General features: G+C 39.0%; 1 protein-coding gene across 1 annotated transcript; it reads left to right on the top strand.

The window, feature by feature from the left end:
- Positions 1-8,181: 8,181 nt before the first annotated feature.
- On the top strand, positions 8,182-8,646 carry LOC141714220 (uncharacterized). The gene has a single exon (XM_074517752.1). It carries the CDS (start codon positions 8,182-8,184, stop codon positions 8,644-8,646), a length of 465 nt encoding a protein of 154 aa, XP_074373853.1.
- The last annotated feature ends 7,261 nt before the right edge of the window (positions 8,647-15,907 follow it).

Here is a 15,907-nt window from a genome sequence, read left to right on the forward strand (position 1 = left end):
AAAAAATAAGTTAAAACAGGGGGAAAACGAGGCTTATTATCAACCAAATGGCTGACAATAGCCCCTAAATTAGAAAATTTTATTTTAGGGTTTTCGAAGAGGGTGAGAGAAGAGAGGCGGCTTAGAGCAGACGTTGTCATGAACATACCTACATATCTTATAAACACGGTAAATGGTCTTATTTTCAATCTATTTCCTTTTAATTCTTAACCTTAAATTATCTATAATATAATTTATGGTTTTTATACAAAACAGTATCGTTTCGAAGACGGCATACATCAGCACTGGTTCGAGGGGTGGAAAGTATCTCAGTACGGGAAAAAGGAAAAGAGGTCTCCCTCGTAGAACTTGGGCGAATCAATCGAGTTTAGATATAAGGGTCTTAAATATCACATGTGACATGATATTAGATAGGGTTACTTGAAACGACGTATTAGAGTGGTCGAGGGTTTGTCTGGTGGATTAGAAAGCATATAGCCGTAAAGTTTCTTTTATCTTTTGTGCATATGTTTGACTCCATGTAGGTAAGTCTCGTATGGATGCATCCACGAGCTTAGATATTGTATGTTTGCTTTATACTTTCTTTCTTTTTTAATATTGTTGCTTAGATTTTGTATGTATTATAATATGTGATACATGTATGCATATATCACTCACATTATATTTGTCGTGCACTAAGTAGGGGGTGTTCACGGAAACAGTCTCCCTACTTTTCAGGGTAAGGGCATGGTCTGCGTAAATATTATGCTTCACAGACCCTGCTCTAAGAGGAATATACTGGATATGTTTGGTTTGGTTTTATTTATACAAACCAGTGTGCTAAAATACGCCGATAATTTTTTAAAAATACTTAATGAATTTGATTATCCAAATTCGATTTATCACTATAAAAAATATTTGAATTTCACATTAAAAATATTTGAATGTCACATTTTATTATTAAAATAGGTTAACGTATTAAATATTATTAAAATTTTATTCGATTTTTGTTTCAATTTATCATTCCAATAAATCCTCAGTTTACAATAAAAGAATATGATTAATTCGAATTTTCAAAATTTATAATTATAATAAAAGATAGAGTTTTCAAAATTAACTTTGTATAGTTAATATTAAGGGTGATCATGATTGAGGATAAATGGGTTAAATATCAAAGTGGTCACTCAACTGAATGTCATATATCAGTTTAATCATCAAACTTAACGGGGTATCATTTGGATCACCAAAATAATAATAAATATCAAAAAAATTAGCTCAAAATATGTGCTCGAGAATTAATTTTTTTATAAAATTCAAAACATTTTTCTTAAACTCTATTACAACCAAACGAATAGTTATGAATTCATAGTATTTTAGATGACATGGTGAGATTTTTAAAATTTTATTTACTAATTATTTTTATTTAAACAAATAAAATTTTTACAAAATTAAAAATAAATAGTAGATAATTTTTTTTTAAAATCTTACTATATTAACTAAAATACTATAATTCATACAATTGGTTGTAATAAGATTCAAGAAAAATATATAAAACTTCATAAAAAAATTAATTTTCGAACACATATTTTGAGGTACCTGTTTGATATTTATTATGATTTTAGTGATATTAATAATATCCCGTTAAGTTTGATGATTAAATTGATATATAGCCATCAGTTGAATGACCACTTTGATATTTAAGTCGGGGATAAACAATGTAATCTGCGTACTAAACCTATTTCGAATAGATGTAAACCAAAACCAGTATAGCTCGCAGTTTCAATTTAACTATTATAAATACTAGTTTACGGCCCGGGCGATGCACGAGTCTTGGTTAGTATTTATATATTTTTATTTTATATAATTTTATTAAAATTCTATATAAATAATTAAATATTAAATAATGATTTTATATTTATAAATTTCATTGCATATAATTTCAACTTCAGTTCAAATAGTATAAATAATATGTGATTGATGAGATTTTTTTCAGAAATAATAATGTAACTGTTTGTTATTGGTGAGATTCGAACCTGAAAATTTATATGTATCTTTATTAATAATAATATAACTATTTGTTGTTAACGGGATTCGAACCTAATAACTTATATATATCTTTATAAATAATAATATAAATGTTTGTTGATAATGGGATTTTGACCTGAGAATTTGTGGAGTGTATTTTTTTAGTATCTGGATCTAAATGTTATGCCCAAAATTTGGAATAAGTATTGTTCGGGTCAAAACCGGGTCAATTGAGCATAATTGAGAAGTTTATGCCTAAAATTAAGGAGAAGATAAGGCAAATCTCTTTACTGAGAAGGTAATAGGTGCGCCCTACAAATATGGGGAGACGCGCCTAATGATTTCAGGAGGCGCGCCCTATTGGTATATGAAGAAAGGAACTCAACTGATTCTTTGAGCTATCCCCTAACCTATAGAAGGTATTAGGGCGATCCATAAGTGGAAAAGATAGCTTGAATGGGGTTTCAACATGGTTATTTGGATGGATTTTTTGGATGATTCAAGGAAGGAGGAGATTATTATTACTAACCTATTTTTTGCAGGAACTCTGTTGAAGAACTCCTTCCTGTAATGCAACTACAGGAAGGCGGTGTATGTGGTCAGAGACCTCCAGAGGTATGCCTTGACGAAAGGCCTCCTTCTGTAGTAAATGAGTGTCCACATTGGGGATGTGGGGTAAACTTTGGTGTATGCTTTGGGAGCTCTGTCTCTGTAGTCAACGGGTGTCCTCGTTGGGAGATTTTGAAGTATCCAGCACTTTGCACCCAAAAGCTTGGGATCACTTATCCAGCAATCTAGTAGGGGCTCTTTATCCGGGAGACAAGGATGCGTCCAATATTTGGGGTGAACCACAGCTATACCTGCGTCCACGGTTTAGAGAAACAGCTGGTAGCGGAGGGTTATCCTTGGCAGGGAGATGCCTTATCCGTGAAGTCTTGAAGCCGTGGACGAGCCTTGGGCCTTTGTGGTTGGGCCTCATCGGCGAACATTCCTAAAGCTAGTAGAAGACGGTTTCCAGTAGGTTTCCTACCTGGGCCTCGGGACAAGAGATCTAAGCCCGTTAGGTTTCTTGTTCCCCAAGAACTTCGTTGGCTTGATTCTCTATAGATAGGGATACGTATTCAAATTGTAAGGGGTGAGAAGCGAGAGCGCAAATGAGCCACCTCTAACCCTAAGCAATCTCAGCCACCAATAATCACCACCACCAAACACTGTTCATGTTTCTCGACGAACACTATTCATATTTTCCGACGAAGAACCATTGTCACAGATCTTGTTTCTGGCTACGAACCTCGAATTTTGTTGCTACCAAATTCCTCCATCAACAAATTGGCCCTAGAAAAAGGGGCTAATCAAGATCTGCATCTAGGAGGAAAGATGTCTCAATATCGTGATAAAAGTTCTTAAGATGGAGAAAGATTTGAAAAAGGCTCTGAGCAGGGTTTTGATGAACCCAATGTTGCTACTCCGAAGGATCGTCCCACCCCGAACGTTGGAGGCCAACCACCAGTGCTGATTAGCAACGCAGATTTGTTGGAGCAGCTTTATCGCATGGGCGATGCCTTGAATGGTTTTGACTCAAGGTTAAGCATGATAGAACGACGTAAGACAAGGTGGGGCCTTTGTCATAACTGCTCTGCTCATGCATCTGAAAAGGCTCTCCTGGTTGGGAGAGATGCTCCGGTTGGAAGCGACCAATTCAAAGGCGAGCGTGTGGCAATAACGTCCCAACGTCTGAATTACTCTTACGATACAACCCCGATCATTGAACTTGTTGACGAAGATACTAATGGGCGAGAGATGTCGCGGGATGATGACCGAGTAATCACTCACCCGCACCGATCTGGGCGAACTCTGGGGGAACAGCTGTAAGCGGAATCTATGTCGATGATGAGTAGCGAGGTTTCGCTGCCTTGAAGGATCGTTTGGGGATCTGTTTGGGAGATGATAATCTAAGGATGTTGTTTTTGGAATGGCAGAGAGATGCCGACCAAAGAGATACAATGCCCCGTGGTTCAATGTGTGTGCCCCTGAATCCTACTGAGAATCAAGAGCGGCACCGCGCCCATGAGAGAGCTCCTCTCTATAGATCGATGGACATGTACGGTCGTGACTATGGAAGTGATCGTTGGAGAAGACCCCGGTGGAAACGAAAAGGCGGAGGCCGAGGTAGATACTTGGACGGAAATCGTCACAATAATTATCGTGGCTATAGGGATACTCGCATGTATGATCGAGCTGATAGAGATAATTATGTGGAAGATGACGGTCGTAGGGATATCCAAGCGTATGATCGTGAGATTCCTCAGGGCCGCGGCCGGGGACAAGGAGAAAATTCGGAAGGAAATCAGGGGCAAAACCAAGAGATGCCAGTGATACCGAGAGGAGGACAAACTAATGCACATAATACTAATTAAAAACCGGCTCCTCCGGGCAGAAATTTGGTAGTGCCACCTCCACCTCAACCTCAACCTCAGGATCCATAAACCATCTGCAGACTATCCCCGACGTGGGGACCTTTAATATGGATGATCTGAAGAAGCAGTACAATCATCTGGAAGGAAGGGTAACAACAACAGCTGAGATTCCTTCACCATTCTAAGCGGTTGTAAGAGGGGCTCAGCTGTCGGCTGGATATCATAACACAACTAGCGATCTCCGGTTCCATGGAAGTTCAGATCCTATGGAGTTCCTGGGACGATTCAACATAGAGATAAAAGTATACCAGGTCCCAGATTTTGCCAGATGCAGACTCCTGGAAGCAACTTTAAGGGAAAGCGCTCAACAGTGGTTTCTAAAGCTTGAACCAGGGGTAATCACTTCCTGTGATCAGATAAAAACCTTATTATTGACTAAGTTCCAAGCAACTGTGAGGTACGCTTCGTTAGTCAGTACTCTGACCAATGTCAAGCAGAGGGAGAATGAAAGTCTGACATCTTACTTCAAAAGGTTCAACGCCGAGTCTACCAGTGTAAGAGGGGCTTCGGACAAAGCTTTGAATTTTTTTTTGATAGCAGGATTAAGAGTTGGTTCAGATTTCTGGAAACATTCGTAAGGGAAGGATCCAGCTACTCTGGAAGATGTCTTTGCCTTAGCAGAATCATTTAAGGCCATAGAACAATCTTTAGCAGAGGTCCAACCGGCTTTACAAACAAGCCAAAGGGGTAGAGCAAGAAAGAGAGACAGATCTCTGAGCCCGAGATATCGAAGAAGTAGTCAAAGCCCGAATCGGTGAACGCCGCAATTGTGCGGAGGTAATGGAACCCTCCCTCAACCTATGACAGCAGAACTAGCGGATAAACCCCTTGGCTGCATCGATTGAACACATCTTTGAAGTGAACAAGAATATAGGACTTTTCAGGAAGCCAGAAGCTCTGTCGTCTTGCCAAACTAAAGACGAGAATAAATACTGATAATTCCTTGAATCATCCAGGCACAACACTCATGAGTGTCAATACTAAAAGATGAAATCGAGGCTCTGATCAAGGAAGGTTATCTTCACGAATGGGTGGTTAAGGAAGTAAGGAGGCATAAAAATGGTTCTGACAAAGCGAAAGAGGAAGGAGGTCGTACTCCTCGGGGATCCAACAATGAGATTTAGGTAGAAAACAAATTTATCAGGCATGGTAGCATCCGAGCTATATATGGAGGATATCAAAAAATGGAATGCATTAATCGAGTCTTGGCAAGATACGTAAGGGATGCCTGGTTTCGAACATTGACTGACATCCACAGGGTGGAGACTCGGTCACCCAACGTATTCAAGGGAGAATTAATGGATATCACCTTTAGAGAGACGGATGTGAGGTGGGTACATCACCCCCACAATGACGTTTTGGTATTTCTCTCCAAATCGGAACTAAAAATTTCTACAGAGCCTTCGTGGATAATGGTAGCTCGGCAAACATCCTTTACTATAGATCCTATAAGAAGATGGGTTTACCTGATCTAGATATGTCAGGGGAGGATTCTTGGGTCTATGGTTTTTCTGGAGAAGGAGTTAGAGTCATGGGATCAATTTAGTTGCCATGTACCCTGGGAAAAAGTCCTATATCTGTGACAAAGATGCTCGAATTTAAGGTCTTAAATCAGGAGTCATCCCACAATGTGTTGCTGGGACGACCTTTTCTCAGGAAAATGAGGGTCATCACTTCAATTCACCACCTGACTATCAAATTCCCCACCCCAAATGGGGTTGAAAGCATAAAAGGTTCCCAATATGACTCCCGAGAATGTTACCGACAAGCTATGAGGGGCTTTCGAAGAAAGGATATCCAAATCGGAGATGCCTCTGACGACGAACCAGAGGGAACGATCGAGCAACCAATCGAGGAGATTTGTGTCCATTATTATGTTGAGCAAGAGAATGAATACTCCGCCAAGTTGCCTTCAGCAACATTGTTCTTAGAAGATACTCTGAGGATCGAAATGTTGGAAGAAGAAGAGCCCCCAAACAACCACACAATCCAAGGAAACTTCAATGAAGAACAACTCGAAAGAAGAGCTGATGTTTTACGAAATCTTGAACAGTTTTTGTGTATAAGGTGGATGCCCCTATATCACAGGGCGCGCCCTTGTCACCAAATGTTTCAAAAGAAGTTGATGCCCCTATATTACAGGGTCCGCCTTCTCTCATTAAAAATCCTAAAGAATTTGATGCCTCTGTTACGCAGGGCGCGTCTTCCTTCGAAAAAGAAGTTGATGCTCCTCCTCTAGAGGACATGCCTTCTAAACAAAATGATGAAGATCACAATCATCTCGATTTGGATACCTGGATTCTGATGCCTATGGAAAAATGGGGTCGGCTAAGGATACAATTGAAATCCAAATCGACGAGAAGGATTCGAGCAAAGTTCTGAAGATTGGTTCTCAGTTAAATCTAAGGCTGAAAAAAGGACTTTCAATATTTCTCTTGGCAAATTTTAATGTATTTGCATGGAGACACTCAGATATGGTTGGGATTGACCCGAAATTCATGTGTCATCGATTGAATATCGATCCCAAATATAAAGGGATTCGACAAAAGCGCGGGCCGATAAGTGGAGAAAGGGCTGTAGCATTGGCAGAGGGGGTGGATAGACTCTTGGATGTCGGATTGATCAGAGAATCTTTGTACCCGGAATGTTTGGCAAACCCGGTGTTAGTAAAAAAAACCAATGGGAAGTGGAGAACTTGTGTGGACTTCACAGATCTAAATAAAGCTTGCCCAAAAGATATATTTCCTTTGCCAAGAATTGATCAGTTAGTTGATGCTATAGCGGGGCATGCTCTGCTAAGTTTCATGGATGCATACTCTGGCTACAATCAATTCCCCATGTATGAGCCTAACCAAGAGCACACATCTTTCATCACGGACATAGGTCTCTATAATTATATCGGGATGCCGTTTGGTATAATCAATGTTGGGGCAACTTATCAGAGGTTGGTGAACAAGATGTTTAAGGGACAGATTGGGAAGACGATAGAGGTATATGTGGATGATATGTTGGTAAAATCTAAGGAGGTTGAAGATCACATAGTAGAATTTAAGCAAATCCCGTGAAAATGAAAGCTCTGCTAGACATGAAATCTCCCACCAGCGTTAAGCAAGTACAGAGTTTAACGGGAATGATTGCAGCATTAAATCGATTCGTTTCAAAATCTTCAGGCAGATGCAAGAAATTCTGTAAGGCTATCAAAGAAATGGGAAAGGATTTTGTGTGGACCTCAGAATGTGAGGAAGCTTTTTAGAAGATCAAAGAACATTTGGGTAATCCTCCTATGTTGGCAAAACCCGATGATAGGGAAACATTGATTCTCTACTTGGCGGTTTTAGAATATTCCATCAGTGCGGCGTTGGTGAAAGAGGAAGAGGGCCACCAGTCGCCGGTGTATTATTTGAGTAAGAGATTCTTGGATGCAGATACTAGGTACACTAGCATGGAGAAGTTAGTATATGCCCTTGTCCTTGCAGCACAAAAGTTGAGGCCATACTTCCAAGCTCATCAGATAGAGGTCCACACCGCTTATCCTCTGAGGCATATCTTACACAAGCCAGAGTCATCAGGTCGAATTTTGAAGTGGGCAGTTGAGTTGGGACAGTTTGACTTGGAATATTGCCCCCACACGGCAATCAAAGGATAAACATTGGCTAACTTCATACTTGAGTTTGATTCCGAGGTTGATGAGAAGGCTAAAATGTTGGCAGAACCTTCCTTACAGGAGAATAACCCTGAAAAGGTAAGAGAAGATTTCCCATACCCTTGGTGGATTCTATATGTCGATGGGGTTGTGAATAATAATAGAGCAGGAGCTAGGGTTGTTCTGATTACCTCGGAGGGGCACCATTTGATGAGCGCCATTCACTTCAAATTTTATATCACAAATAATGACGCTGAATATGAAGCCCTAATTAATGGTTTGAAGATAGCCTTGGAAGTAGGGGTTGTGAATTTGATAGCTCAGAGCGATTCGGAGTTAGTGGTAAATCAAGTTAATGGAGGGTTTCAATCCCGGGGTCCTCGAACTGAGTTGTACATGAGGTGTGTACAATGCTTGCTCCAAAGATTTGGTAGCGCCAGGCTAGAGGGTGTGCCAAGAGAAAAGAATGGCAATGCGGAGCCTTGGAAAAAATGGGCTTGCAAATGGACAATGTGTTGCTAGGACAAATTCCCTTGGGGATTCAAGAAATTCCAAGTATTCCATAAATGAGTGTGTTTCAGATGCAAGAGGTCTTGTAGGAGACTTGGATGAGCCTAATTCTTGACTATATTCGCACAAGAAATTTGCCATAAGATTAGCTACAGGCTCGACACCTTCGCTATCAGGCTGCAAAGTATGTTGAGTATGACGGGGAGCTATCTAAGAGAGGTTTTAATCAACCGCTTTTGCGATGTGTAGATCTTGAAGAAGGACATTATATTCTCAGAGAGATTCATGAAGGTATCTGTGGCAATCACTCGGGGGTGGTTCGTTGGCATTAAAAGTTCTTAGACAGTTACTGACCAACCATGAAAGAAGATGCTTTTAAGTTTGTTAGGGCGTGCGATCGTTGCCAATGATTTTCCAATTATTCCAACGTCCCTGTAACATCCATAACTTTGTTGGCAAGTCCTTGGCCTTTCGCCATGTGGGGAATCGACCTTATTGGAGAACTCCCCAAACCCGGGGGGTGAAATATGTTATTTTGGTTGTGGATTACTTTACAAAGTGGGCGGAAGCTATGCCGTTGGTCACGATCACGGCTAAGAAAATTAAAGATTTTGTTTTCAATTCCATAGTATGTAGATTTGGGATTCCGTATAAGCTCATATCTGACAATGGGAAACAGTTTGACATCAAAGAATTAAAGAAGCTTTGTGAAGATTTGCACATCAAGAAGGACTTCGCTGCAGTCTATCATCCACAAAGTAATGGCCAAATTGAAGCTATAAATAAGATCAATAAGCATACTCTAAAGGCCAAGTTGGAAGAAAAGAAAGGAGATTGGCCAGAACACCTGCCGATGGTTCTTTGGTCCTATAACACAACTACAAGATCAACTACTGGCGAGTCCCCTTTCATGCTAGCCTACGGGTATGAGGCTATGATTCCCGTGAAAGTGGGGGCTGGATCGTTATGAAGATATTTGTTTGTGGAAGAAGATGTGGAGGTTAACCAGAGGCTCCACTTAGATCTGTTAGATGAAGCCAACATGAATTCTCAGTTAAAGCTTGCTGCATATCGGCAGAAGATTGCAAGATATTTTAACAAGAAGGTGAAATCCATGCCTTATAAGGTGGGAGACCTTGTTCAGAGAAAAGTTATGCCAAATACCAAAATAACTCAGCATGGAGTGCTCGGAGCTAATTGAGAGGGACCGTACAGAGTCAAATCTATACTTTGGAAATGAACTTATCATTTGGAGGATTTGGATGGCAAACTCATTCCTCGAGCTTGGAATGCAGAGCACTTGTGAAAATATTATCAATAGGGCGCGGCCTCGGCCCCCTCACTTTTATGATTAATTTTATAAAATAGACTAGTAACAAATAAATCCCTCCTAGTCTAGGGGTAGTATACATGAATACGAACCTTGGAACTAATGAAAGGATAAAATTTTCAAATAATTTCCCCACAGAGCATAGTAGCCATGGGACTGTTGTAATTTTCGCACTAGAGCGCATTATCAATAAAAGGGAAAAAGTATTCAATTGCATGACTTAAAACTTACTTGTGAAATGAAGAAGAGTGTGCGCCTTAAGGGTTGAAACACCTCAACTAAATCTACTTGAGAAAATTATTTGAACAAATTAATATAGTGGACTCATAAATAAAGGTCTTAGGGAGCGCCCTGAGACATGAAACGCCCAGATGGTGCTTAACTTATAATTCAATTTTTATGTAAAATAAAAATTTTAAGACGCGCCTTACTTATAGGTGCGCCCTCTATGGAATGACTTAGAAAGAGCAATCGTGGCATAATATTAATATGGCTTGAAAATTTTCGGGGTAAAAAGATAATGCTTCTTTTAAAAGGATGCGCCCTAATAAAAGGAGTGCTCCAAATAATGACTGTAAAATTATAAGCTTACCTACCATCTACTCCTCATGTGTGAGATATCAAATGATAGGGCGTGCCCTAATGGTGGAAGTGCCCATATATTTATAACTTAGAAAATTATAAGAAATTTTTTAGCCTTATATGTTTATTAAAGACTTGACATTGGTAAGGATAATAGTGAGAAAAGACAGCCAAATAATTGTCATAACAGGAAAATATGCAAAAGTAAAGCAAAGCACTTAATTTTATAATTTGCACAGCTTGAAAAGAGGGCTGGCACCTCAAGTATTCATAAAATCAGTTGAGTAGAATGTAAAAGAAAGCAAATTCAGGGCGCGCCCCGAGTATCTTCACCAGGAGGAATTGTCTGAAGGGGATTAGATTGATCAACTTCAGGCGCATCCTTATCTTCATTTGAGGGCGCGCCCTCGACTTTTTCCTCTAGGCCAAGTTCAACTCTCCTTTTTTTTTATCTTAGTAGCATACTCCTTCTTGAATTCTGCCATTTCTGCAACAGTTTCATCACCAAACTTCTCAAAAGAATAGTCTGGGTCATTTACTACAAACCCAATTCTATATATAAGGAAACTAAGAGCAAAGGCATCGTCTGTTATCTCCTTCTTCTCCTCTATACAACCATCTTTCTGTTATCCTTCAAGATATTCAATCCTGAGATTTGCTTCTTCTAGCTCAGTATGAAGGAATTCAACTTTTTTGTTGGAAATGTCAAGCTGGGAACCCAAGTTTTCCAACTCCCTTTTGAGAAAAGAGATCTGAGAGTCCTTTGCCTTAATATCCTTGGAATGGAGGATATCTTTGTCTTTGAGATTGTTTTGGAGAATGTTATTATCTCCCTGCAACCTTTCTAGACGCGCCTTCTCTTCCAAGATTTTGTCCACATCTTGGATGGAATGAAACATGAGTTTGCAAGAGGCTTTGACTGAGGCCTTGGTAGATTCTTCCAAGCTCATCGCCTGCCACTGATTGACCTCTTTGTCAGTATCATAAAAAGAACCCCGGGGGGCAAGATAATTGAATGTTGTTGTAGAAAAGTCAGTAGGCGTGCCCTCTGTCCAGGGCCTCTTAGGCGCGCCCTGTTTCTCAGTTAGATCTACCACCATCCTTTTAGGAACAAGGGTAGGTTGGAAGACAGAAGCAGGGGCTGGAATGGATGGTTGACTTTTTGGAGTGTCTTTTTTTGTCACTCTGGCCTTGGGCTTATCACCAAGGTGCGCCCCAAATGACTTAGGGATTCATGAAGGAGCCAAATCTGTATATAAATCATGAAAATTATTAGTGCAATAAAAGTATGACGCGCCTTATTAAGAGGGCGCACCCTCACTCTGAAATATGTAACAAAATTTAAAGTTATACTTAATAGGCAAAAGTCACATATAAATGCAAACAAAGGATGGTAAGGTGCAACATGCAATCTTTGAACTAGTGAAAAGCATTACGAAAGAAAAATGATAAATGACGCTTCTAAACTGTGGACGTACACTTTCATAAAGTATTTAGCCTAAAAAAAAGTAATACAACGAGGACGCGCCCACGGGAGACGGAGCGCCCGTTTGAATTATACTACATTAAACCTATAGGAGTCTCGCCTTGAAGAGTGTTGTCTTCTAACTCTTCTTCATCTTCAACCTTTTCATCGCTATATATATATATCGATGACGCGAGAAACAGGGTTACTCCTCCTAAATTTTATGTACTTACGCTTTGTCCCTATTTGATCATACAAGATTCCTACTCGCATCAAATTGGTTTTGGTAACCAACGATTTCAAATTCCTTCAGCAGCCACTCTCAGAAGGGCTTCTGCAGGCTTTTTAGGCGCTCCCTCAAGTACTTTTACTACTGGTCTGTCTAAACAAAATAAATTTATGCAAAATAATAATGAATGCAAGAAGTAAAAAAAATAAAGTGAAAGAGTTAGATAAGGCGCGGTCTTACTTGGAGAAGTGTTAAATTGGATCCTTATCCTTGAAACATCGTACAAGTAGAAAAATTTCTTATCTGCCCTTCTCATGACTGACCTTACCAGAAAAAAATCCTTTCTTGTTGTGCTGCTTTTCCATAACCAAATAGTAATATCCATGGTCAGACTTTCTCAAGCTGAAGAAATGGATTACTTCATCCATTGTGGGTTGAGGAAAACCTAAGTCCATGTATAAAATGAACAAAGCAAGAACAAATTTATAGTTGTTTGTTCGCACTAAAACACACGCAAAAATACACGCAAGCGTACATGATCACAAGTAGTATAAGATGTAAGTCAAGTTCGTTCCCACAGGGACTGGTTTAGGTTAAGTTCAGATTATGCACCTATGCAACAATGTATGATTATCATTCACTGCTAATACAAATAAAAATTTGAGTTGATTAACTACTAAAGAGATTAAATTAACATGCATTAACTAAGAGATTAAAAGTGAATTACTTATATGAGCATAAAACATGGGATTCTAACTTCATTAAATACTTCATTCAAAGTTTATGTCTTTAACCTTAGCATGTGATGGTGATGAAAACTAATCAGATAACACGAAATTAGTATACACTAACTTTCATTATACGTATACCCTACTATCAAACATCCAAAGTTAAGATAGAAGTTGAATATACACCAATTATGCTTAGTCCCTATATGTCTATAAAGATTGAAAACATAATGGTTTAAGAGAAAGTTATCTATCGTGATTACATAGGGTGAATAAGATGGTTAAAATTACCCACGAATTATGCATGTCAATTCATATATAAACCTATGCTAGCATGGCTAGTTCTAAACCTCTACATTCATTGTCGCTTCAATAGAGATTAACAATCAATCTTAGATGTTAGCTACGCATCAAAGATGAATGAATAAGCACAACCAAACTAGGAAATCATAAATCACCACACATAAAGGATTATAAAACAATTAACTATTAAAATCCATAAATAAATCCGCTAGAACCCCATGACAATGATCAGTTCATAATTGAACTTATCATCACTATGGGTTTCAATGAAAACATGATTATAAAAAATTTAAAAGTACTAGGGTTCAAAGACAAATCGAAAACAAGCATCTGAAGTATCAACTATATTGAAGAATACAAAAGTCTTCTTCTCCGTAGCCGTCTTGTGCTCTCTAGGTCTTCTTATTGCTCTCCCTTAGCTCCTTGTTTTTAAAAACATCTTTTTATTGGTTTATATAGGCTTCTGGATGACCTGGTCTCTCAAATTCTTCGAATTCAACTCAAATTAGGATTCTGGCATAGGGACCCCGCACAGCCGCCCCAGTCTCCGCGCGGGCGCGCACACTTCTGCATATCTGGCGCGGCCACCCCGTACTCCCGCGTGGGCGTGCCGCCTTCCTGTACTTGGACTTCATTTTCTTCTTTTTGTTGTAGATTGAGTTCCGTTTGTCAGATTTCAGTGAATCAATAATCCATGCGAAGCTATCGAGATGCTCTTCAACATGACTATGGCCTAGGCTTCTAATTCTGATCTCTTTTCAGCATATTTCTTTGAGAAGCTCATTTATTCATCCAATTAATGCCTGTAATGCAATAACACAAAAACACATCAAAAATACCAATAACTTGAGGTCAAAACACCAATTTAAACTTGTAATGAAGCGTTCCAAGTAGATATAAAATCCAGTTATCACACCCCCAAACTTGAATCGATGCTTGTCCTCAAGCATAAACAGACTGAAAAACTACAAAAGAAACCTAATGCATGAATGCAACTACGTGAATGCAACTAAATGAAAATGCAATCAATCCCCTCAGAATAACCATAACCAAATGAATAATCCAATGCCTCTAAGAATGCAATGACATTTAACAGAGTTTGAATAAACCCCACAAACCAACTCACAAACCAGAAACGTGTGTGTGTGGATGCTTAACATATATACTCTTGATACTAGATCAATAACCATAACTTATCTATCATCAAAACAATCACAAGTTTATAAACAGAATAGACGTTAAACGCATAATAACTCACAACACCTCCTTACTACTAGAGTTATACAAGGATTCACGCTATTATTGAACACATAACAAAGATACTTATTTGACCGTGTAATGAATGAGATCCCAAAAGACGTATATAATAATACCCATATAACGAGCATTAGGTTAGTGGATCCCAGACTATAAAAGCCTTAGGTCACTAGGCACAAAGTCCCCTAGAACTTAATAACTCGAGTAGTAAAGAGCTCACTCTTGATCAATTATGCATAAACACTTACTTTTTTTTCTTTTTCTCTTTTTTTTTTCTTTTTTTTTCTTTTTTCCTTTTTTTCAATGATTTCTGAATGATTGTGTTTCGCTCCATCTCATTCAACCCTAGACTACTCAAAAAATGAGCCGGCTACTAGCCATTTGAAGCCTAGTCTTATTCACAAGTAGCAATGAATTCCAAGTTTTTCTCCAATTTTAAAATTCAGTGCTCCTACGTCATTAAAGGAATAGCAAAATTTTAAATATAACCAAGTGATTAAATCTCAACAAATAAACAAGTATGATCGTGATCTAGCTCAAAAGCAACCTATAATACTTGTGAAAAATATTTTGTTTTTGGGCATGCAAATCAATTCATTAGGACTTAATAATCCCTCTATTCGCCATCACCACACTCAAATTAACATCAACCAATCAATCAGAAACAGCTCAACCTAAGGGATCATGTTATATGCATGCACATGCAACTAAATGAACTCACATAAAAACATGAATAAATATATAAACAAATATGACCTAACTGAACAATCATGCAAAAATATGAATGAATTAACAACTATACATGCAACATGAATCTATATGGACACTACACATACTACTCATCCTTACATTATCACCCCCAAACTTAAAATTTTCAATATCCTCATTAAAGGTAATAATAAGGATTTCAGGCATACCTAGTCGTCGGGAGGATCACCCTCCTCGGATGGAGAATTAGGCGGTGGGTAAACAGAATCATCTCCAAATACAGGCCAATCGACCTCGACACCAGTGGCCCGGAAAATAATGCCCAAAGCCTGTGTCAAATCTATAGCAAAACGATTGTGAATGTCGTGTATGGCCTCTATACACCTGGTCAATCACTTGTACTGCTCATCACCAACATCATTCTATCAACTCCCTGCTGTGCATGAGAAGAACCCTCTGTAGGCACGGGAGGATCCATCCGGCCACCCTCTACATCATCAAAAATATATCCCGACCCTTTATCATGGGATGTACCTAAGAATGTATAACTCAAGTGATCTGGTAGTGGGTTGAGCTCAAGTATGGGAGCTTCTTCAATAGATGGTTGAAAACGCTCCTCAGAATCTTTCAGCTCTGTTAATCCAAGAGACTCGAATGGCAGATCCATCCCC

The sequence above is a fragment of the Apium graveolens genome, chromosome 3, assembly GCF_009905375.1.
Source record: "Apium graveolens cultivar Ventura chromosome 3, ASM990537v1, whole genome shotgun sequence".
Lineage (NCBI taxonomy): Eukaryota > Viridiplantae > Streptophyta > Magnoliopsida > Apiales > Apiaceae > Apium > Apium graveolens.

What these genes read in the sequence shown, in the direction of transcription:
- LOC141714220 (XM_074517752.1), top strand. Translation starts at nt 8,182, where the DNA reads ATGTTGGCAGAACCTTCCTTACAGGAGAATAACCCTGAAAAGGTAAGA.